The sequence below is a fragment of the Fistularia commersonii genome, chromosome 23 (genome assembly GCF_037954325.1).
Source record: "Fistularia commersonii isolate RoL2024-O1a breed Wild chromosome 23, RoL_Fcom_v1.0, whole genome shotgun sequence".
NCBI classification, from domain to species: Eukaryota; Metazoa; Chordata; class Actinopteri; order Syngnathiformes; family Fistulariidae; genus Fistularia; species Fistularia commersonii.
In genome coordinates, this window is record NC_141306.1 from 9,878,422 (window position 1) to 9,902,374 (window position 23,953).

The 23,953-nt window shown below is 44.2% G+C and overlaps 1 protein-coding gene across 4 annotated transcripts in view; it reads left to right on the forward strand.

Moving 5' to 3' along the window:
• LOC147221014 (serine/threonine-protein kinase N1-like) overlaps positions 1 to 23,953 on the forward strand; it is a 46,922-nt gene that overhangs the window by 14,617 nt on the left and 8,352 nt on the right. Inside the window, exons 1-14 of one of the 4 annotated variants that reach the window (XM_086170495.1) lie at positions 6,370 to 6,446; positions 13,480 to 13,780; positions 14,107 to 14,252; positions 14,381 to 14,501; positions 15,682 to 15,827; positions 15,901 to 16,114; positions 16,193 to 16,387; positions 16,462 to 16,571; positions 17,174 to 17,317; positions 17,428 to 17,503; positions 18,920 to 19,061; positions 19,248 to 19,335; positions 19,770 to 19,861; positions 22,147 to 22,219. In XM_086170495.1, coding sequence (XP_086026621.1) covers positions 6,384 to 6,446; positions 13,480 to 13,780; positions 14,107 to 14,252; positions 14,381 to 14,501; positions 15,682 to 15,827; positions 15,901 to 16,114; positions 16,193 to 16,387; positions 16,462 to 16,571; positions 17,174 to 17,317; positions 17,428 to 17,503; positions 18,920 to 19,061; positions 19,248 to 19,335; positions 19,770 to 19,861; positions 22,147 to 22,219 — 1,911 coding nt within the window. In that variant the 5' untranslated portion in view covers positions 6,370 to 6,383. Of the gene's footprint in view, positions 1 to 6,369; positions 6,447 to 6,921; positions 7,243 to 12,876; positions 12,901 to 13,479; positions 13,781 to 14,106; positions 14,253 to 14,380; positions 14,502 to 15,681; positions 15,828 to 15,900; positions 16,115 to 16,192; positions 16,388 to 16,461; positions 16,572 to 17,173; positions 17,318 to 17,427; positions 17,504 to 18,919; positions 19,062 to 19,247; positions 19,336 to 19,769; positions 19,862 to 22,146; positions 22,220 to 23,953 lie in introns of those variants that run through there. The other 3 variants (XM_086170494.1, XM_086170497.1, XM_086170496.1) reach the window with 3 other exon arrangements.

A 23,953-nucleotide genomic window follows, 5' to 3' on the forward strand; every position in this document is an offset into this window, starting at 1 on the left:
AAAAATATTTAATAATTCCGATCGGAATAGTGTGATGATTTTTGGTGATTGACAGGTGGAGCTTTTTCATTGGCTACTGCTTCCTGTGGGTAATTCTGATGGTGCACGAAGTTACAACACAAAAGTCGGAGCAAAAGGGAAACAAAAATATATGCACTAATAATCATACACGTGTGATCCTATCGAGTTTCATCGTCACCCATATGCCAGATCTATTCCAGGTGTAAATTGCCATTATTATAAATAAATGTAGCGGGCATTAAATGAGCAGGATTATAAATTAGATTAGCTGATACCTGTAGAAACTCTGATAAAGACATGCGACCATTCATTCTCATTCACATGAATGGACAACTTTGGGTCTCCGTTGCACCTTCTGCATGTTTTTTAGCCAGGAGGAAACCGGAGAACCTGAAGGAAACCCAAGCAGACTCCTCAAGGAATCCAATCAGGAACCTTCTTGCTGTGAGGCGGAAGCGCTCGCGGTTTCTAGCATCAAACAACAACACGTGTCGCCTCTTTCATGAGCACACAAAGGAAGACCCGTCCACATGCACCCGAAGCCTCGTGTCACGCTATTCCATCCACCTCTCCAATAACCATCAAGTCTCTTCCTGGAAATTCCAATCCCTTTGTTCAAAAAAAAAAACAAAAAAAACTCTCCACCCCATTATCTGGCTTAGGCTGCATTTATAAAATGATTTCCTTTGAGCCATATATCCCCATGATAATGTAATTGAAAGCACGCACCCCATTATAATTGAGATTTTCGCCACGGAAGCGCTAAAGTCGCCCAGGGCCGGCATAGGAAGCGTCACCTCCCGCCTCCTTCTCACTTCATCTCTATTTATAGCCACAGCCGAGTCCAGACGGGGAGACGGGGAGGAGTTCAATAAAGCGTAATGAAGAGGACGGCCTGCTGTCGGCCCGCGGCGAGAAGCCCGTTAACCGAGCGGTGACGGAGGAGGTGCGCAAAAGGGGGCGGCTGTCAGACGGAGGAAAAATGGGAAATCGGAACTAAAGGTGACGAAGGTGTACAGGAGGGTGGAGCGTAACAGTTGGGAGAAAAGATGTACGTCATACTCGGGTTGCATCTCTTCTCCTTTTTTCTTCTCCCTTCGGCGGGCAAAGCATCCTTCTACACCAGGTGTGCCCGATATGTCGATCGCGATCTATTGGTTGATCGCAAAGGTAGCGTGGGTAGATCGTATGGTATTAAAACATAGACGTCAGCCTATAATCCTCAGTATGAATTTTGTTACTTGACTGACAGTCGGTCCGTCCAATCTGACTCTTTCTGGCACATAGCTGCGTGTGCTAACAAGCTAGCGAGTTAGCCTCCAATTCATGTCTTCTAAACTTACGGGTATAAAAACGATTGGGGGAGCTGGACCAAGTAAAAAGACTAAAACGTATCACTTCCATACGGAAAGGGAGGCAGACTTTTTTTTTTACGATGTCATTTTCAAAGTGCGCTCGCCTCATCTGCCGGTCTGCCATTGCTATACCGAAAAAGGGAAATGTGGAGCGGGATTTTCGGACCGTTCATAAAAACCATGACACCGACTTCACTCCAAAAAGTGAGCCGAGAGGGAGAAAGGTGAAGGAACTAAAATCCCAGCCGTCGGGACGGCAGTCATTTTTCTCACAGTTAACCTTCTCCAGGCAGATGTTGCAGATTTGCGACAGCCAAATATCAGATTTTTCCTGCAACTACAACTTAATTCGAGCCTGAGAGGGCTAACTTCAACTATGCTGATGACTCCATACAAGTCATTAGAATAAGGTATTTATCAAAAAAGTACTCTGTTGTAGTGTGCCATAAGGGTTCATGCAGTTATGCAAGATCCACAAACATTCATTGGGTTAAGTTTACTCAGTAGATATATCAATAAATGTAGTTCAGCATTTTTAGTGGAGGTAGATCATTTTCACACGGTCATTTTAAAAGTAGCTCACAAGGCGGAAAAGTGTGGCCACCCCTGGTCTACACTGATCTGCATTCTCACTCCTGTTCATGTCCCACCTTTCCTTTTGGTCACTGCAATAACGCCAATCATGAACGGGTGCAGCAATATCATAATAAACCACATTTGATTTGGCAGTGGTCAGTGATGTCTTGATTATTCATGATCATTCAGGATATGATTAAATTCATAATAATGCTAATAATGATGAAGATAATGATGATAATAGTAATAGAAATATAGAAGCTTCAATTTATTGTAAAGTTCATTATTCCCAAATTCAAGATTGAGGAAATCAATAATGTTATTAATAATACTAATAATATTAATAATAATGATGATGATGCTGTTGATAATGATATTAGAAATATAAAAGCGTTAGTTTATTGTGAAGTGCAATGCTACAAAATTACGGATTTAGGAAAAGAAATCAATAAATCAATAATAATAATAGTAATAATAATAATGATAATAATAATAATAATAATAACACCAGCAATAACAACAGCAATGATAGCACTAATAATTATCATCATTATATAAGCATTTGGCCAGAATGGCTGCGTTTCCCGCTAGGTAGAACTATTATTATTATTATTATTATTATTAGTGATATTATTATAAGTGGTAGTTGTGGTGTTATTATTATTATTGTTATTATAAGTAGTAGTAGTGGTATTATTATGATTATGATTATTATGATTATTATTAATCATAATAATGATAATGATAATAACAACAACATGCAGCTCAAACGTTTGCCTTCTTGTGTTGAGGTTTTTATTAAAGCTGTTCCTTTGTGCGATTATTCCTAGGAACCGATGAGCCCAGGAGGCCGAAATTGGGGCAAACACTGAGCGGTTCCACAAATGTGCTTTTCCATCTCCAGCATGCTGTTTATTTTTCGTTATCTGGGAAAAATGGCGCGGTCAGGTGGCTTGCTTCCCCTCTCTCCAGGGAACATTGGGAGCTTTTGTGAGACATTGTTGATGGGGGTTTTGGTCCCTTATTGGACGATCTGCCCCAGGCTTCCCTGGATCCGATCTACATCCGACCATCCTGTCACTTCTTATCAATCTGTTTTTTTCTTTCTTCTTTCTTTCTTCAAACACCTGTCTCCGAATGGTACGGGCGCCACTCCCCTCCCGATGCAGACAACATCTCAACGGTCAGATTGTGAGGCTCCCTTGGTGTTACCCGCGTCTTAAGGTTCTGACGCACGATAACAACGGATCAATATGTTGTTGCATTTTTAATGTGACAACAGTCAGAGGCTCTTTTTGCAAAGCTCGACTTCGGGTTTTCGGGGACGACAATGTCTATGGACTCCGTTACATCCGCTGCTTTCACACCGTAGGAACTTTTTGTGTTTCCTGGAGCCTTTTCAGGAACTAGGGTTTTTAGCGAAGCAACCAGGGACCCCAGGTCCGAGAACAGGGGTGTCAAACTCAAATACACAGTGGGCCAAAATTCAAAACCGGGACGAAATCGCGGGCCAACATTTATTTATTGGAAATAAATTTATTGAAAAAAATCTTCCTCCGGATATAACAGTGACCCTTTTCACCCAAACAAGTTGTGCTCAAAAATTGTATATGGAACAAGCAAAGGTTAATACCATGCAATATATAACTTAATATCAAAATTGAAATTCAAATTAAAAAACACATTAATGGCATTTATTATTTAAATAAAAATTACATAAAAATCGTGTGCTTCTTTTTATTTGCAACCTTCTGAGTTAAATTTTAACCTTTTACCACAGGCTGATAATACATGATAATAAATGTAAAAATGAAATAATAATAAGATAAAATAAGATAGGATAAGAACAACTTTATTTATCCCGAAGGAAATTGTTGTCCCGGAGTTTCAAGTAAAACATAACACTAAAAGATAATAGTAGGAAGGAGGGAGAATAAGAAATACATTAAAATATAAACTGTCAAAGTTAAGGCTATCAAGTGTTATAAGGTCTTAAAAAGTACAAAGTATAATAATGATAATAGTAATAATAATGATAATAATAATAATAATAAAGAAAACATTAATTATAGCTCGGTTTGCTACACACTGATCTACTCTGATCATCTGCCTTTTGCTATTTTTCAGAAGGGTAGTGCGCTACCAGTATTAGCATAAGGTCACTCTCATTCACTTGGCAATTTACTGTGTTTAATGAACCTCCTGCATGTTTTTGGACAGCGTGAGGAAACCAGAGAACCCATGCAGCCACGGGCAGAACACAGAGACAAAGAAAACCGGGTACTTTTTTTTTTTTGTTGGGGTAGCGTCTCGTTTCTAACAGTAAAACTTTTCAGCTGATCGGAATCGCAGGCACATATTATTTGGTATGGCTTTGCGAGCCAAAAATAATAACACTGGGGGCCAAAAGTGGCCCGCGGGCCAGAGTTTGACACCTATGTCCTAGAAACAATTTAGGTTGTGTCTTAGCTGGGTCCTTTTACGAGTCCACTGGAAGTCATACACTACTGGATACTTTTTGCAGGCCGCGCCTTTGGGGTCCCTGGTCAGCGGGCGAGAAATAGAGCGGCGAAGAAGTCCAAGCTCTTTTAGATTAGATTAGATTCAACTTTATTGTCATTACACAAGTAAAGGGCAACAAAACGCAGTTTACCACCTAACCAGAAATGCAAAACAGCTTGGGCAGATAGAACAAATAAATGAACAGGATGGTCGTTGTATATCATGACAATAATTTACATGTGATTTATTGTTAATTTCTCCACATCTACCAGACATATAGAGACGTTTCTCACTATCCCACGGCGACATGTAGTTGACAAAATAGTAATAATGAAGTGTGCATTAAACAGTAAAGTACACAATAAACATTAAACTGTAAAGTATAAAGGGGACGCAGATACAAAATACTGGCACTGAAGTGAAAAGATGATGGAGCTTTATCGTTATAAAAATAAATATAAAAAATGAATGAAAATAAAAAATATATAAATATATGTTAATATTATCAAAAATGATTAGAGAGTAGCAGCATAGGGTTTCTGTACAGTTTAGTGCAAAAACCAGTCAGCGTATAATTCCATACAATAGCAGCATGATGCTAGCAGATGAGAAAATAAAGTAGATTTAAAGGCATAAAGAAAAAAAAAACAGAATGAATAAATATAAATATGTATGTATAAACACTGTTATTTAGAGAGAATAGCGCAGAGGTGTGAGTACAGTTCGGTGCAAACCAGTCGGTATATATAATTTATAACTATAAATGTACATAAATTATGCCATACAAAACTGCAGCGGAAATGGACATTAAAAAACCCATAAATAAATATGGACAGTAGCTGCCTGGAGTTATTAAACATGTAGTACTTCTTCTGGCCCGCTGTGTCACAGTGCTCACAGCCGGACATGTACGTTTTCACAAAAATACGGATGGCCTTAGCCAACGGCGGGGCTCCTTCAAGCAGGGAGAAAATAAAAACACCTGATGGTACATGGTTTAATTCCTGCAGAACATGAATGCTGTGGAAATTTCTTTGCCGTTATTAGTTTTTTGAGTGTGGCGCTTGAGGTGCATGTCGGGCGATGCAAAATCAAATTATACCTGGGAGCAAAAATCACGCCGGACAGTTCTGAGGACTCAAAGCTTCGATGTTGTTTTTGACTTTTCGGCCTAAACATTTGACGCCGTCTATTTCTGTGTGTGTTGAATGAGAAATCGCACGAATGTCTTCGAAGGTTTCGCAGCAAACGAACAGGAGTCGGAGTTCAGCTAAACCCCTCCTAGGATTGGCTTCTGGCTAATCTGTAATAACAATCCCGGGCGCCGTCGTTGCCACACACCCTTTTCACAATCCCCCCCCCCAGCCTGTGCATTCTGTGTGGAACAGCAACACTGATAACTCCCTCCCCCAGCTTTTTTCCCTCCCGTCTCACTTTGCCATCTCCCCGATCATTTCTTTTGCGTGCGCTGCCGCGCTTTTCTTTTTTCATTTCCTTTTTGCTTTCCTGCTTTCTTGTCTGCCTCAGCAGTCAGAGGTTTATTTTTACTTTTTTCGCCTCCCCTCGTGACAGCGGCGCCTTCACCTCTGGCTTCGGTTTTCGCCCTCTGTCCCTCTTTTTACCCCGAACGGGTCAAAGCAGAAGGCCGTCCGTGTCAAGCCGAGAAAACATTGTTTTAAAGCGTGTGTGAATAGATAAAAACACAACTTTGTTTGACTTGACCATGATCAGGCCTGGCTAGTGAAGGGAGTTACCCTATAAAGGGCCGCGCATCAAAACCGACATTATCGTAGTTCCTGAAACTGCGGCCAGGACAACTAAATTAACATCACACGCACACTCACAAAAACATTGGAAGAGGTGAGGAACTACTCACGTCGCTGTCTTTGTAGCTTCAGCTCAGCCTGTTGCGAGAGGCAGTATGGATGCATGGGGGCCGCTATCTCTGCAGCCACCTGTCCCCCGCATGGAGGGGGAATCAGGAGCTGCGTGGTGAGCGCATTCTTCTTTTTCTTTTGTCTGTTCGCATCACGGGATCCAAATTGTACTGTACACACTTTACCGTATCTCCCAATTTCCCCGCAAGAGAGGGGAAGGAGGGAAACAATGGCTCTCTGAAAGCCTCCCAGTATAGTATTCTTTTGTGGGAGTTCATTCTGTGTGTGTGTGTGTGTGTGTGTGTGTGTGTGTGTGTGTGTGTGTGTGTGTGTGTGTGTGTGTGTTGTTGGCGACTTCTACCCCACCCCCCCCTGCCCCGGAGTCTGAAGACGAGTGACGTGCTCCTATGCTATATCACAAACAAACGGTCTTTTCGTTTCGCATAGCCGCTAGCAGGAAGCCGGGTGGCTGCAAGACTCATGTGAGCGCGCGCGCGCGTGTGTGTGTGTGTGTGTGTGTGTGGGTGTGAGCGCACAAGCTTGCACGACGCCCCGAGTCTTACTGCCAAAGAGCAGAACAGGAAGCTTCGAGGTCTGCGCTGTTCTCTCTCTTCCTCCTCCGCCTCGTTCACTCGCTCCGGATTTAGACCCTGCTTTTTGATTCCTGGCGGGAAGGATATCCTGGATTTCGAGAATAGCCCTCCGCATGGTCCGAGCGTCTGTCTGAGAAGGCGACAGGGCGTAGGAGTGTGTGTGCTGGGGTGTGTGTGTGTGTGTGTGTGAGTCGAGGCTGTAAGGGAAGAAGCCAGACGCCAAACATGGCCAGCGAGGAGCCGCTGGATGACTGTCCGCTTGACCAATTGACGATCAGTTGCCCGGCGCCGGCGGAGCAGGGTGACGTGGATCCAGGGGTAGGGAACTCTCAACCTGGCGGCCTTGTCACCGCCGTCCACCTGCTGCACCCCTGCACTTTTGTCGTCGACCTCCTCATACACTTCCTGTTAAAAAAAAATCTCTAGCCGAGGCCGGACTCACTTCGCTTTCTCCTACGCCTTCGGCGACTTGACCCCCGCTGCTCCTTTATTCAAGCGAGTCCTATTGTGCTGTTGTGTCGCGTCACAGCGTAAATTCTCCCTTCCTGTCTTATGTTTCCCTCTTCGTCAATCGTCAAGCGAAACACGTTACGACCGAATGGCCAAAACGTCAAAGGCAGCGTTCGCCGCTCCTTTTCCCCGTCCTTCTTCTCGTCTTGAATACTTGAGCCGCCTGAGCCGACTCTTGCGCCGCATTGTGCTGTGGGTGGATTACGGTTTTAAAACGATGCCCGACCCGCCCGTAGCCTGGGTGGACATGGAGGGCTAAGACGCTGGAATGAGATCGACAAAGCTGGTGTGCCTGCAGGTTGTGGTAAAATTGATATCTATTGTTGTAACAAAAAATATAGATACGATATATACGAAGTTACATCGTAAGCGCCTACTAGATGATATTCTCCTCGCCCAACCCGCCGTTTGACAGCTTCCTCTGATTCATTTAGGGGTTCTAAGTCGCTCTTTCTATTTTAGCCGTCTTTCGTTTCAACCACCAATGCTTTATAAGCGTTTGCGTGTTGATTTCAGGAAACGCGTCGCCGCTCGGTACAAGAGGCCGACGTCTCCGCAGAACACTTGAAGCCCTTCAAAAGCCTGCAGCCGTTCTGAGATCGGAAACAGATTCTGTGTGTTGTGCAACACTTGGATGGCAGGAACGTTCTAGCATGTTTGTGGGTGACATTTTTAAGAAACTTAATTGACAGTTCTAGTTGAGGAGCTTCTCAGTCTTCTTGCCTCTTCAGTGCTCAGATCCAGCAGATCTTCCAAGAACTCGTGAGAGCAGGACTCGAAGACTTTTCCGTAAGATCTGGTGTTTGGCTGAAGATTTTAAGAGTTGCTGCTCCAGGTGGTTGGTTCAAGTAAATCCAGGCTACTGGTTGCTGGCGAGAGGAGCCAGATGAGGTGTTTCGGGCTTCTGGTCAGGAGGCATCCTGGACGGTGAGGTTTTCCACGCACGTCCCAACGGGAGGAGGCAGAAGATGGATGGATGGATGGATGGATGGATGGATGGATGGATGGATGGATGGATGGATGGATGGATGGATGGATGGATGGATGGATGGATGGATGGATGGATGGATGGATGGATGGATGGATGGATGGATGGATGGATGGATGGGTTACTGCAGGGATGTCCAGAATTTTTTGTGAAGAGGGCCATATTTTGTGAGGTGAAAATGTGTAGGGGCCGACCATTCAGTCTGACAGTCTTTGAACCGTTAACATTTAATGCAAATAACAATTTCATGACTTTTTTATTGGAAATGGCATACTTTTCATGTCTTAACACAGAACACAATTCTTAAGTTTTTACTCAAATCACTCTGTCATATCTGAATACCACATAAAATGAGGAAAGAGTCTGGGGAAAAAAATCAGGAATATTAAAACATACACTATATGGCCAAAGTATTCGCTCAACCATCCAAATCATCGGAATCAGGTGTTCCAATCACTTCCGTGGCCACAGGTGTATAAACCGAGGCATGTAGACTGCTTTTACAAACATTTGTGAAAGAATAGGTCGCTCTGAGGAGGTCAGTGAATTCTAGTGTGGAACTGTGATTGGATGCCACCCGTGCAACAAATCCAGTCGTGAAATTTTGTCGTGAAATGCTGAGGCGCATTGTGCAAAGAGGTCACCAATTTTCTTCAGAGGTAATTGCTATAGACCTCCATGCTTCCTGTGGTCTTCAGGTTAGCTCAAGATCAGTGTGCGGAGAGCTTGATAAAATGGGTTTCCATGGCCGAGCAGCTGCATCCAAGGCCATGCATCCCCAAGTGCTATATGTAATGTTTCTGGGTTTGAGAAATGTACCGTGTGTACAAGAACGATCCGTGGGATGTTAGAACGGGTGTAGGCTTTAATGGCAGAGCATATTCCAGAGTGAGAAGAAGAAGAAGAAGCCCCAATATCGGTTGGAAGATACCGCTTTAATAGTATACGTATCATCAACATTAAAGGCTCAACATTAAAGTAGAGTATAGTAAAAGTGGCCTGCATGCAACATTAAACAATTATCCAAATAGACTGAAAATATAGGATAAACATAGACTAAGGCTAGAGATCTAAAATGACTCTAGGTTTGACCTCACGGCCAGAACGAGTATGGTAGCTAGTAGTTGGTGGTGACTTCGACTTACAGCCAGTCCCTTCAGGTACATGCTGAACTTCAAAGTGGTCACCAGTGGGAACGGTTTCTTTAGAGTCCATCAGGTGGCGACGATTTCTCCTGTACTGAACTCCGTCTGGTGTTTGGATGTTGTATGATCTGGCACTGTCTGCTGTACTCACAACAACAGCTGGTTTCCAACGTCCATTGTCCCGAAAGCGAATCATTTGTCCTGGATGAAGAGCTGAGAGTGGCTTTGAGGATCTATCATAATATTTCTTTTGGTAGCTTTGGCGAGAGGCTCTGATGCTATGAGTGGCTTTGTGGCTTCCCGCTTTTGGTTTTAGCTGGTGAGAGGTGCATGGCAGAATTGAGTTCAGGCGTCGGCTCATCAGCAGCTGGGCTGGTGATTTGAAATTGTCAATGGGTGTATTGCGGTATTCAAGTAGACTCAAATAAGGATCCTTGTGATCAACCTTGGCCTTTTCCGTAAGCGTCTTGGCGATGTGGACAGCTTTCTCTGCAAGACCATTGCTCTGTGGGTAGTGTGGACTTGAGGTTACGTGTTTGAACTCCCACGTATTTGCAAATGCCTCAAACTCCTTGCTTGTGTATTGTGGGCCGTTGTCTGAGATCACAAGTTCAGGAATACCATGCCTTGCGAACGATGCTTTGAGTTTGTGTATTACTGTTGTCGAAGTGGTGTTGTGCAGTTTGTCCAACTCAAAATATCTGCTGTAGTAGTCAACGGTAATAATGTAGTTGTCGTTGTTCCGGGTGAAAAGATCGGTAGCAACTGCTTGCCATGGCCTGTTGGGGATCGGGTGGCTGATCATGGGCTCCTTTGTGTTTGCTGGTCTGTGCTCCAAACACACTGGGCATTTCGCAACCATGTCTTCTATTTGTATATTCGTCCCTGGCCAGAACAATATGTCACGAGCTCTTTGCTTGCACTTTTCTGTTCCCATATGGCCTATGTGAATTTTGGATAGCATTTCTGTGCGGAGTGACTCTGGCACTCTGGCATTCTTCAAAACGGTCGCAGTAGGTGTGTAGTGTCTTACGTTCACCTTCCGTTAGTGTCCATGTGTTGTAGATATCTCTGCCTTGTTCTCCGACCCAAAGAAGTAGATAGCTGCACTTTTCGTCTTCCCCTCTTTTCTTTAGCGGTCCAGACAACATCATTTCGACGTGGAGCTTGAACTTACGCCATGCCTCGGGCAGGTTTGTAGCATCCCAGTCCATGCGGGGCGAAGGCAATCCAGACATGTCCATTTCGTCTTGAGTTTCCCTTTTACTCTGACACCATGTAATGTTTCTCGGTTTGAGAAATGTACCGTGTGTACAAGAACGATCCGTGGGACGTTAGAACGGGTGTAGGCTTTAATGGCAGAGCAATTTCCAGAGTGAGAATAAGAAGAAGAAGCCCCAATATCGGTTGGAAGATACCGCTTATATAGTATACGTAGTATACGTATCATTAACATTAAAGGCTCAACATTAAAGGATCACCACTAAGGCATCAACCTTATGACATCAACATTAAGGCAACAATATAGTCCTACGGAATATTACACTATGCAAATCGTCAGATGCAGTGGTGTAAAGCAGGCCGCCACTGGACTCTAGAGCAGTGGAGACGCGTTCTCTGGAGCGTCGAGTCTGCGTTTGGCGGTTGCCAGTAGAACGGTACTTGTCTGACTGCATTGTGCCAAGTGTGAAGTTTGGTGGAGGGGAGATTATGATGTGGGGTTGTTGCTCCAGGAGCTGGGCTTGGCCCCTTAGTTCCAGTGAAAGGAACTCTGAAAGCTTCAGCATACCAAGACATTTTGGACAATTCCATGCTCCCAACTTTGTGGGAACAGTTTGGAGCTCGCCCCTTCCTTTTCCAACATGACAAAGCAAGGTCCATAAAGACATGGTTGACACAGTCTAGTGTCGATGAACTTGACTGGCCTGCACAGAGTCCTGACCTCAACCCCATAGGACACCTTTGGGAGGAATTAGTGCGGAGACTGAGAGCCAAGCCTTCTCCTCCAACATCAGTGTTTGACCTCAGAGAATGGTCAAAAATCCCCATAAACACACTCCTAAACCTTGTGGACAGCCTTCCCAGAAGAGTTGAAGCTGTTCTAGCTGCAAAGGGTGGATTGACATCATATTGAGCCCTATGGATTAGGAATGGGATGTCACCTAAGTTCATATGCCAGTCAAGGCAGGTGAGCAAATACTTTTGGCCATATAGTGTGTCTTGTGTGAGAGAACCCAAGGACTTGGAAGACGATATGAGGTTGCTATGAGCCATTGATGAAGGGACATGAGTACAGACAGGATAGGAAGAGTCAGAAGATAAGTTGCAGTTAAGTCCCTCCATCACAGAGGGCTCATCCATTCTGAATGGCGTACTATTCAGGGATGCCTGACGGGTTGGGGTTTGTATCTTTCTGGAGAAGGTTCCTGATTCCATTCCAGTGGCTGAATGGGTATTTTCTGGGTGAACCCCTGTGTGTCCAATATATTCCTTCTCCCAGGCCTGAATAGCGACGCATGAGACGCCACTTTCTCGTCATTTTTCGCCGAACCGGAAGAAGCGTCTGTTAACGGCGTCAGTTGAGGAACGCGATTTCTCAATTACAACCGAAAATACTAACTCCGTTATTATCAAGGTTATTGATAAATTTAGATATAGATACAGCAGTGACATGCAGTCAGGGGAGGCAGGAGAGGCCGTGCCTCACTTGCCAATTTTGGAAAGAAAGACATGTAAAATGAAAAAAAGAATTGAATGCTCATATTTATCAGTGATTTCCACTAAAAAAGTAATTTTCATTCAACTTTACCAGTTTTAGATTGTTTTTTATTCAAAATTTACTGTTCAAATACTGAAAAGAGACGTGCGGTGAGGCGGCGGACTGTTGAGCCTCAATGTCAACCGACTGCTGGCATGCACTTTTAGACACTTTTGCTACATGAACTACATTTCCAATGTACGCTGTTTTTTGTCAACAACTGTATGTGTTCCTTGTTTCTCGTTCTGAGCAATCACAAAACGGTTGCGAAGCACCACTAGGTGAGGCATGCAGTTCTCCTGCCTCCTGGAAGTCTGTGCCTCACCAGCCATGAACATCACCGCACGTCACTGAGATGCAGATGTTGATTTAGACATGACGCTCCAGGTTTGTCGCAGAATGACGATAAAGGGGTTCTAACGGATCGCTAAGGGAACTTTCACTGTTCGTTAGGTGGTTGATGCACTTGGAGTGAGAATTGTTTATTGTATCTCCCTTGCAATAGGTCGACTGATGACTGTAAAACTGGCAGTCTAAAATCGTCTGCAGGCTTGTTTAGAGAGCGAATGCTTGAGGTGTGTTCACATGTGGCCCCCGTGATTGACACGGTGACCAGAACAGGGAGCTCCGATGACAGCTTGCATTGGCTCCATCCAATGAATCCAGCTTCTTAATTAAACTTTCACCAAAATGAATGATAATTCAATCACTACCTCGGATAAATCCGAGATCCGTGCATCACTTCTGGTCAACCGTTTACCATAAACCCCTCTTGTCGGTTTATCCAGAGGCAACCCCTCTTCGACTTGAGTCGGTATTATTGCTGTTGTAATCTGCTGCAATCTGGTTAGTGTCGATCGGTCGCAGAGCTGATGTTCGCACTCGGCTGTTTACGCACTTAAGGGCCTCTCCCACGTGGAAGATTCATCTCAATCTTTGCTTGGCAGGTCTCACATGTTCACCCTTGTTTCCTCTCGTAACCTGACCGTCAGCAGCCTTCGAAGCGTGCTCTTTTTTCCAAATCAAATTATCCTCTCGTAAAAAGTATTTTGCACGTAGACGCAGGTGTCCTTCCTCCTTCTCATGTTCTGACGTCTTCTCCTTTGCGTCAGCACCCTAATCCTGTCAACGTCTATACCGTCTTCTTCCCTCAGAGTGATCCGGGTGGGCTGTCGGTACTCCAGCAGCTCGGTCTGGACCAGAACTCGGACTTCTCAGACTCCGGCGTGCAGCAGCGCCTGGACGAGCACCGGGAGAGGATCCGCAGGGAGATCCGAAAGGAGCTGAAGATCAAGGAGGGCGCGGAAAATCTGCGTCGGGCCACCACCGACAAGAGAAATGCCCAGCAGGTCCACTCGCAGCTGCGCAGCTCCAAGCGCAAACTGGAGTTCCTCCACGCTCAGTTACAGGAACTGGACGCACATATCATGGTGAAGGGCCAAAACGACAACAAAGGTATACAACATAGTTATAGGTTGTCCATTAGTGAGACTTCCTGCCACGTTCTGTGAATGTTTTCATATTTGCAGAGTCAAATTCTGATTTTTTAGATATATCCAAACTTTGAAAATACCTAAGGGGTTTAACGATATATGCAGAAAAACCCAAGAATGCCCTCAGAATATGGATCCCTCCTGGAAGTAGGGCCAGATGCTAAATGTACAGAATCTCAACATATAAAATGCCAATGAAAAGGTCAATTGTGCTAGCACTGTAATTCTCCTGTAATGCCGAAGCACCGCTAGTTCCTAAAAAATAAAAAATGATGACCTCTTACCCAGATGCTCCGAAGTCCCCGGGGTCGGCCAGCCGGCTATCCGCCAGTCAGCACCGCATTGCAGCTCTGGAGCGGCAGCTCAACATCGAGCTGAAGGTCAAACAGGGGGCAGAGAACATGATTCCAATTTATGCTAACGGAGCCGCCAAGGTAACCGCCCAAGCGACCAATTGTCCAACTTCAGTTGGCATATTCAGCTCGCCGTGCTTTGCTTCCAATGAATGAGATTTTCACAGTGTATCGAATTTCGCTCGTCACACCCGTGCACGTCTCTACAGGACAAGAAGCTTCTCCAGACGGCCCAGCAGATGCTGCAGGACAGCAAGACCAAAATCGACATCATCCGCATGCAGATCCGAAAGGCCATGCAGGCGACGGAGCAGTCGGAAGATAATCAATGTATCTATCGGGGCTTTATGCTTCATCTTCTGTCCTCTTTCAAATTCCCTTTCAACCCACCTGTCACTCTTCCCGCTGCATATTTTATGATTTCGGGTGGTACGGGATCAATTCTAGGTTCAGAACTTCACAGAGTGGTCGAGCGAGCGCACACACTCTGGTACACATCGTCCATTACGGTCTCCCTCGCTCTCTGCAGCTGGAATCCTATTGATGTCAACCCCCCCCCCCCCCACCTTGATGTTGGCCGGCAACTAAGAGCCATGCATCATTTAGAAGGGGTTAGACCAGACCTGGGCATTTTACGGCCCGCGGGCTACATCCGGCCCGTTTTGCATTTTTATCCGTCACGCCAAACTATTTTCTTTGAATATTTTGACAAGTATTTTCAATCAATATTGAAATTAGAAACTTATTTTTTAGATTTTTTTAAAATTTTTTTCCTTTAATTATTTTTCCAAAATAATGTCGATCGGTACATTTATATTATTATTAATGATTTTATAATTGAAATAAAATGCCAAAAAATTACAATTTTTAAATTGGCGATTTTCATTTTGTTCGCCTAGTTGGTCCGTGCATAAAAATTAAATAAGAAATGTGGACCGCCAGCCAAAATAATTGCCCACCCCTGGGTTAGACCAACGGGCAGGTCAGATCCAGGAAGGCAGCGAGTGTGAAAGGCCCGAGTTAAAGGCCAGTGAGGAAGAGGAGAAACTCAGAGCCAAAAATAGAGGATGGCCAGCCATATTTCATCAGGGGCGAAGAAGGTCTGCGGTTCGATTCTTAACCAGGCCCCACTGTGTGCGATCTCCATGTTCTCCCCGTGTCGGCGTGGGTTTCCTCCCTTGGACCAAAAACATGCAGGAAGTTCCTCGGAGACCCTAAACCGCTCCGACATTTGAAGTAGTCGATACTGAACGAACGTCTTATTTCTACTTGTTTTCAAGAGGGATGATTGTAAACAGCGGTCGTGTGATTGACTGACAATAAGAGGACATTTATGTCAACATGATATGTGATAGCGTAGCACGTCGCCAGAAACGTGAATCAACCGTAGTAAATTATTTCTCCTCTTTTATAAAAGACGTGTTTAGTCTGCTTCTAAATCTATCGGCGTGTGAGTGAACGCAATCTAGCGCGAGACTATATAAATTGAGACGATACCGATGCGTACCAGGCAAACCGGACCTTTGTGGAGTGGAGCTGCGTGTGGAGGAGCTTTGGCATCACTACCGCGTGGAGCACGCCATGGCGGAGGGCGCCAAGAATATGCTGCGGCTGCTCGGCGCCGGGAAGGTCCAGGACAAGAAAGCCATGGCCGAGGTGAGAGAGGAGAAGCACTTTTTCGACGTTTTAAACACCGCGCGCCCGTTCCACGGTGAATCGTTGCCCGCAGGCGCAGTGCGGCCTGAGCGAGTCGTCCCAGTGTCTGGACCTGCTGAGGTGTTCCCTGGAGCAGAGGCTGCTGGAGCTCCCTGAGGACCATCCAAAGGCCTGCCTCATCAAGGAGGAGCTGGTGCTGGCGTCCTCCTCTGCCTTCAGCTCCCGCCACAGTACTCCATACGTTCATAATCAGTACAGCACCCTGAGTAAACCGTCACCACTAACAGGTTGATTTTTTTTTCTTCTTCTTGTTCATTTAAAAATGTGGTCCATTTTGAGTAACGCCGCGGACGTTCTGGCTCCAGGTACCCTCCAGGTGCACCTGCTGGGGTGCAGAGGGCTGTCGGAGGTCATCCCGGGGCGGAGTCGGGGAACCCCCGTGGTTCTACCCTCTTACTCGCCGGGAGACGGACGCTCCTCCTTCAAACGGAGCGGCCTGTATGGCCGGACCACCAGCAGCATGAGCCTCAAGAACCCCGGCAAGATCGACGAGCTTTCCTGTGAGTAGCCCGTCGGATAAACCGAACGATGGCGGCGAAGTTGCGGTCCAAAGCAATCCTCTCGCCCTCCGCAGCGGAGGTGAGTGCGGTGCTGAAGCTGGAGAACACCGTGGTGGGACAGACGGCCTGGAAGCCAGTAGGAGACCAAGCCTGGGACCAGACCTTCACCGTGGAGCTGGAGAGAGTGAGTTCCCCGGTTTAACCCTCGTGCGATCTTAACATTGTGTTTACTCCCCTTGTCCTACGGGTCAAAAATGACCCATAAGACAATCTTTGTACCCTAGTGGTGTACAGCCCACATGGAAACATAAAAAAAAAAAGAAGTATCACTTTTTCTAATTATGGGGTCTCTTTAGGAAAAGTCATAAAATTTCAAGTTGGAAAAAAATAGGTTAAGGTGTTTTTTTCTACAGCTAAACATGGTAGTGGGTCACTTTTGACCCGCAAGACAAAACAAGGGTAAATCATAAAACTACCGATATGCCTTCTATATGCCCGTATATGGAAGTTGGGGCAGAGTCGGTGATTAACACTGGATTCGTCAAAAATTCGATTTCGTCTGCATTGGGTTCCAGCAGCTGCAGAAGCTGGAAGTGCATTAGCGGCGACTTATTAAGGGATGTTGCTGGAAGAATCAATGTTAAATTGGGAGTGGATGTCATTCATGTAAAATGAATGAGTGCCTCGTATCCTAAGGAGTACTCACAGAAATCGGAGCCTTTTTTTTTCAGGAATGTTTGACGAGGTCAAACCGGAGCGCTCTGTGACGACCTCTTCTCTGCTCAGTCCAGGGAGATGCAGATCGCCGTGTACTGGAGGGACTACCGCTCCCTGTGCGCGCTCAAGTACCTGAAGCTGGAGGACTTCCTGGACAACCAAAGACACCAAGTTCAGCTGGAACTGGAGCCGCAGGGGCTGCTGCTGGCCGAGGTGCCGCGATCCGCGTACAAAACAAATAAAAGCACAGACCGCAGTGAAAAATGCTTATGATATAATAATAATTACGTGTTTAATTTGCTCATGCGCTACTTGAATTTCAGGTGACTTTTTTCAACCCAGTCATAGAGAGAGGCCGAAGGCTCCAGCGGCAGAAGAAAGTATTTTCCAAGCAGCATGGTACGTACCAAAGTCTGGACAAGACTACGTAAAGGGAAATGTGTAAAATTAGCCACATTTACAAGGAAATGGAAAACATTAATACACGTGAAGTCTTGAAACCGAGGGACATGGTCCCTGCAGCACGTCGGTATGACGGGTGAAAGATAAGGTGAATGACTGTACGTCTATATATGATGTATGAATGAGAGGGTGAATTGCATGTCTATATATGATGAGTGAATGATTTTATGTCTACATATGAATGAATAAGGGGGGAATATCTATGTTGATATGATAAGTGAATGAGAGAGTGAATAATTGTATGTCTGTATAATATGCAAATGAGAGGGTGAATGGTTGTATAAAATACATAATGCCGGAGAGAGAGTATGAATGATTTTATGTCTATATATGCGTGAATGAGGATGAATTGTATGTTTTTATGACAGGTGAATGAGAGGATGAACAACTGTGTGCCTCAATGATTAGTGTATGAGAGAGTGAGTAGTTGTATGTCTCTAATAGAAAAGTTCAGAGAAGGCCAAAGGGAGCTGCATTGTGTTTTTGTAGACCGAGAAAAAGCATATGACAGGGTGCCTGGAGAGGAACTATGGTTTTGTGTGAGGAAATCTGGAGTGGCAGAGAGGTATGTTAGACTGGTGCAGGACATGTATGCTAGTTGTGAGACAGTGTTGCAGTGTGTTGTAGGGGTAACAGAGAGGTGGTACTCCATCTGGGATCAGCTGTGAGCCCCTTTTTGTTTCCAGTGGTGATAGACAGGCAGACAGATGAGGTTAGGCAGGAATCTCCATGGACCACGATGTTTGCAGATGACATTGTGATCTGTTGTGAGATCAGAAAAACGTCAGAACTGCAGGGTCGCTGCCCATTTTTCACCGTGAGCTGAAAACATACCTCTTCACCAAGCACTACCCCACCAGTTGCACTTAGCCCCCAACTCCCCGCCAAAAAAAAAAGAAAAAAGGATGAAATTAATGTATGTATGTATATGGTTCTGAGATGGCTATTTGGTCGAGTGGTCAATTCTGACTTCCGACTACTGATACTTCGGATCTTCGGTGACTGAATTGCACTTCTTGTAAGTCACTCTGGATAAAAGCGTCTGCCATATGACTGTAATGTAATGTAATGTAATATATGATGTGTAAATGAGAGGGTGAATGGTTTTATGTCTTTATGATGTGTGAATGAGAGATTGAATGGTTTTATGTCTATATATAATGTGGGAGAGAGGAAGTGAATGGTTGTATGTGTCCATATGTTGCCCGGTGATCCACTGGCGCCTTATGACAGCTTGGAAGGGCTCCAGCGCTCCTAATAACTCTGACTGCAGGATAAGCGGCATGGAGAATAATAAAATACTGACATTGGAAGTTGCTTTTTCTAAAATGCTTGATTTCACGACTGTGCCAGGCAAAGCCTTCCTCCGAGCCCGGCAGATGAACGTCGACATCGGTACCTGGGTCCGCTTGCTGAGGAACGCCATACCCAGCGGGAGCAACCCTCCTTCATACACACCCACTTTCACAAGCAACACGCTCACACACAGCCCCGGGTATGTAACTTTGCCTTTCGGAGCGTCAAAATGCCTTTTTTTTTTTTTTTTTTCAAAAATTGACCTTTTCCGGCACTTAATCGGGCATTGAAATGGTCTGGAAATGTCTCATCAAAGTCATTGTGTTAAACTACAGTAGTGCACTGATATGTGATTTGTGTGTGTGTGTGTGTGTGTGTGTTGCAGAGAAATCTCGGTGGAGAAGCTCAATGTGGAAAGCGACTCGCCCCCCAAAGCCGAAATCCAAAGAGATTCGAACGACGCTCCCTCTCCCGTGAGTGATAGATTCAGGAAATAAGCCAAGGACTTTTATTTTTGTTTTTCAGGATTACAGCAGCAACGCGCCACCCGGTGGTCACGTCGGGTGTAGCAGTCTGGATTATCATATCTGGGACCAGACTGAAGCAGGGGGGGGTTGACAGATGGTGGTTGGAGTGTTTTGGGATGAATAATGCTGATGGGTTTTTTTTTTATTTTTTTGAGAACCAATTAGTGGGGAAGAAGCAGTGGGGAGGAAGGGCGGAGCGAGGCTGGAGGCCAGCAAAGTGGGGGGTGGGGGGTGGGGGGGTGAGGGGGGCCTGGCAACCGGGCACGATAGGCTCCGTAACCTCTCCGCCTGGAGTGTTGTCATCAATGGATTGCAATCAGCCTGCTCTCTTCTTCTTCTTCTTCTTCGTCATTTATTCTCCCCGTCCTCTTCGTCCCCAGATACTCGACATCGAGCCGGCGTCTGCACCGGATGTCGCCGTCGAGGAACAGCTGCCCAGATCGGCTCCCCTAGACTGCGGGGTTGCGCGCAGGTGCACAGTGACTTAAACACACACGCACATACTGTGTCGCAATATGGCCGAAAACCACCCCCGGCACACAATATGGCACTCAGTCGAGACTTTCCCTTTTTTTCTTTTTTTTTTTTTGCCTGGTAGAGGGGACTGGTTGCTGTGACTGTGGATAACGCAACATATGCCCATATGCTCACACCAGGCATATGGCATCCTTTTCTGTCACTTCCTGGGATGCTGTTAGATTAAAAGGAGGCGGTGTGTGCCCCGGGTGTGAAAAGTGGAACCTTATAATAGATCCCAACCCACTGATATATATTTTTTTTTAAATCTTGCGAGAGAAAATCTGGAGATTGTGTCACCTTATTGACAAATTTGGCCTGAATCAACTGCCTAATGAAATGTGACAGTTCCCTGGGCGTCCATTTGAGCCCCATTTTTCGTCATTTTGCGACGAACCTGGAGCATCATGTCGAAATCAACATCAGTATCCATTTCTAAACTTAATCGAAATGAAAGCGGATTTTGTATTTTCCACATATTTCTGTTGTAAATGAGAAATGATGTTCCTCCACTGACGCTGCACCGAAATTAGACGGTCCTCCAGGTGTGTTTCAAAATTAAGATCCTGATTCAAGGAAAATTGATGAAAAAGTGGTGTCTAATGCGTAGGTTTTGACGCTGAGGGAACTTTCACATTTCGTCAGGAGGTTGACACATTGGGAGTGAGGATGTTTTGTCTTATTCAACATATGGCTCCGTTTTTTGAGTTGTCCGAAAAAACTTGGAAAAAATGATGTCCCTCATTATTTCAAGAAGGTGATGTTAGGCGATGTCAGGAAGGCGCGACATTGTTGGTCGCTAATTGTTTGTAGCATTTTTGGTCTTTGTTGTTTTGATTCATATCATTCTTGTGTAAAAGGGATGGTGCCCATTTTTAAGAGTAAGGGGGATGTGCAGAATTGCGGCAACTATAGAGGGATAATGTTGATGAGCCATACAATGAAGTTATGGGAAAGAGTTGTGGAAACTAGACTGAGAGCAGAAGTCAGCATTTGTGAACAGCCGTATGGCTTCATGCCTAGAAAGAGTACTACAGATGTAGTATTTGCATTGAGAATGCTAACAGAGAAGTACAGAGAAGGCCAGAGGGAGCTGCATTGTGTTTTTATAGACCTAGAAAAAGCACATGACAGTATGCCAAGAGAAGACCTCTGGTATTGAATGAGGAAATCTGGAGTGGCAGAGAAGTATGTTAGACAGGTGCAAGACATGTATGCTAGCTGTGAGACAGTCGTTTGGTGTGCTGTAGGGGAAACAGGGAACTTTAAGGTGGAGGTGGGACTCCATCAGGGATCAGCTCTGAGCCCCCACTTGTTTGCAATAGTGATGGACAGGCTGACAGATGAGGTTAGGGAATCTCCATGGACCATGATGTTTGCGGATGACAGTGGGATCTGCAGTGAGAGCAGAGAACAGTTTCAGGAAAATCTAGAGAGTTGGAAAGGAGAGGAAAGAAAGTTAGTCGCAGCAAGACAGAGTATATGTGTGTGAATGAAAGGAACTGGGGTGGAACGGTGAGGCTACAGGGAGTGGAGATCAAGAAGTTGGAGGATTTCAGGTACTTGGGGTCAACAGTCCAGAGCAATGGAGAGTGTGGAAAAGATGTGAAGAGACGGGTCTACGCAGGTTGGAATGGGTGGAAAAAAGTGTCGGGGGTACTATGTGATAGAAGACTATCGGCCAGAATGAAAGGAAAGGTGCACAAGACAGTGGTGAGGCCAGCGATGCTGTATGGCCTAGAAACAGATCCAGTTACAAAAAGAAAGAAGGTAAGACTAGAAGTCGCAGAGATGAAGATGTTGAGGTTCTCTTTGGGAGTGACCAGGATGAATAGGATCAGGAATGAGTCTATCAGAGGGATGGCTCACGTTAGATTTTGGAGAGAAGGTCAGAGAAGCCACACTGAGATGGTTGGGTCATGTACAGAGGAGGGATAGTGAATATATTGGTAGACGAATGCCAGAATTGGAGGTCTGGAGGAAGACCAAAGAGATAATTCAGGACGTAGTGAGAGAGGATATGAAGATAGTTGGTGTGAGAGAGGAGGATACAGAAAATAGGATTAGATGGAGGAAGTTGATTTGCTATGGCGACCCCTGAAGGGAAAAGCCAAAAGGAAAAGTGTCCTTCGGCAGACCAAAGTCATATTGTAGTAACATAAAATGTATATCTATATATATACATATATGTATAAACATTTCACAGTAATGGTTTGTTATTATCTGTCTATAATCCCCCAGAGCTAGCCAAGGCCCTCTTTGCTTGCTGGACTTCAAGCTGATGGCAGTGCTCGGCAGGGGCCACTTCGGAAAGGTACTCATATTCTGTGCCGCACTCAAACTGTGCTGCGCATATTCACATTTTCCTTTTTTTAGAACCCTAATATTCCTGAATTTACCTTCAAAGTGTATCTTTTAATGCCAAACCAGTGCCTGCTTTCATTCAGTCGGCCTCCAATAGTAAGAATACTAAACCCGCTGTGTGTCTCCAGCACCTGACAGTCCAAATGAGTTGAACGGGTGATGAGAGTCATATAACAGAGATCAGGGGTGGGCAATTATTTTGGCCGTCGAGCCACATCTCTTATTTAATTTTTATGCGCAGGCCAACATATCAAGTAAATTGAACGAAATGAAAATTGCAATTCAATATTTTGGCATTTTATTTCAACTTTAAAATTATTCATGATCATATAAAGGTGCCGACGTTATTTCCTATGTAATCATACGTACAAAATTAAACAAAAGGAAAAAATAAGGAGTTTCGAAATTTAATATTGATTGAAAATACATCTCGAAATATTTAAAGAAAATAATTTGGCGGGCTGGATAAAAAAGAGAAACAGGATGGATGTGGCCTGCGGGCCGTAAAATGCCCAGGTCTGGCATAAATGCAACTAAATGTAATGTAAAATAAATGTAACTACTCCTTAATGTTAAATAACTGAATTGATTAGTCATTCAAATCCAAATTGTTACATATGCATTTGCATAGATCACTGCATCGCAATTATTTTCTGTTACGCCCCCCCCAGGAAATAGAAAACATTGTGCACCGCCACACTTTCCGCTACAATAAATAGTATAAATTTTCTATAAAATTGTTCTATGTACACCTCTGCATAATATTATCCTTATTAACATTGAAGAAAAGAAAAAAGAAAGAAATATACATCAACTTGCAACAAAGAATAACTTTATTCAACTTTGTTTTTTAGTCTGTATCAGAAAAGGTCTAAGATGCATCAATTTGCCTGAAATTAAAAAATCTTTATTTACAATTTAACTTAGAAATATTTTTAACTAATTGAATGGTTTGATACTGAAAAATAAAATGAAATAAAATTAATATTAATAATAATAAGAAATTCTTAATTAACTCAGGAGCACAATTTGCTAATAAAACAACAACAATGACAACAATAATGACTAATAATAATAATAATAATAATAATAATAATAATAATAATAATAATAATGATTATAATAATAATAATAATAATAATAATAATAAAACAATTTGTGCTGTGCTGTGACCATGAGTGCACCACTGCCACCTACTGTTGATATGTAATTACACTTTATTCTAGTACAGCAAAAATAAGCATGTTCCTCAGGGTCACATGCATCGCCCCGCTATTTTAGAAGAAATGGCAAAGATGTAAAGAAATATATTTTTACTAATTGCTCTGTTACAAAGCTAGCTTTCACTGCTACAGTGTTTTTGGATGCGGCTTTCGTGAACATATTTTTGCTTTTAATTCTTGGACAATTTGTTGTTTTTTCTGGAAGGCTAACTTTGGTATACTTAGCGCCATGTTAGGTATCAAAATGCCGACGTAGATCGTACTCTTTGACAACTGACGCTGCCTCATAACACAAAAGACATACCGCTTTTTATCCTTGAAACACAAACATGTTTTCGCCTTCCCATCTTTCTTGAAACAACCTTCTGTCAGCATCGACTTTTCTCGTCTTGGACATTTAGGGATCATATGTGTTCTCAATTCCACTTGTTGAAAATCGCATTGATGTGGACACACTGCAA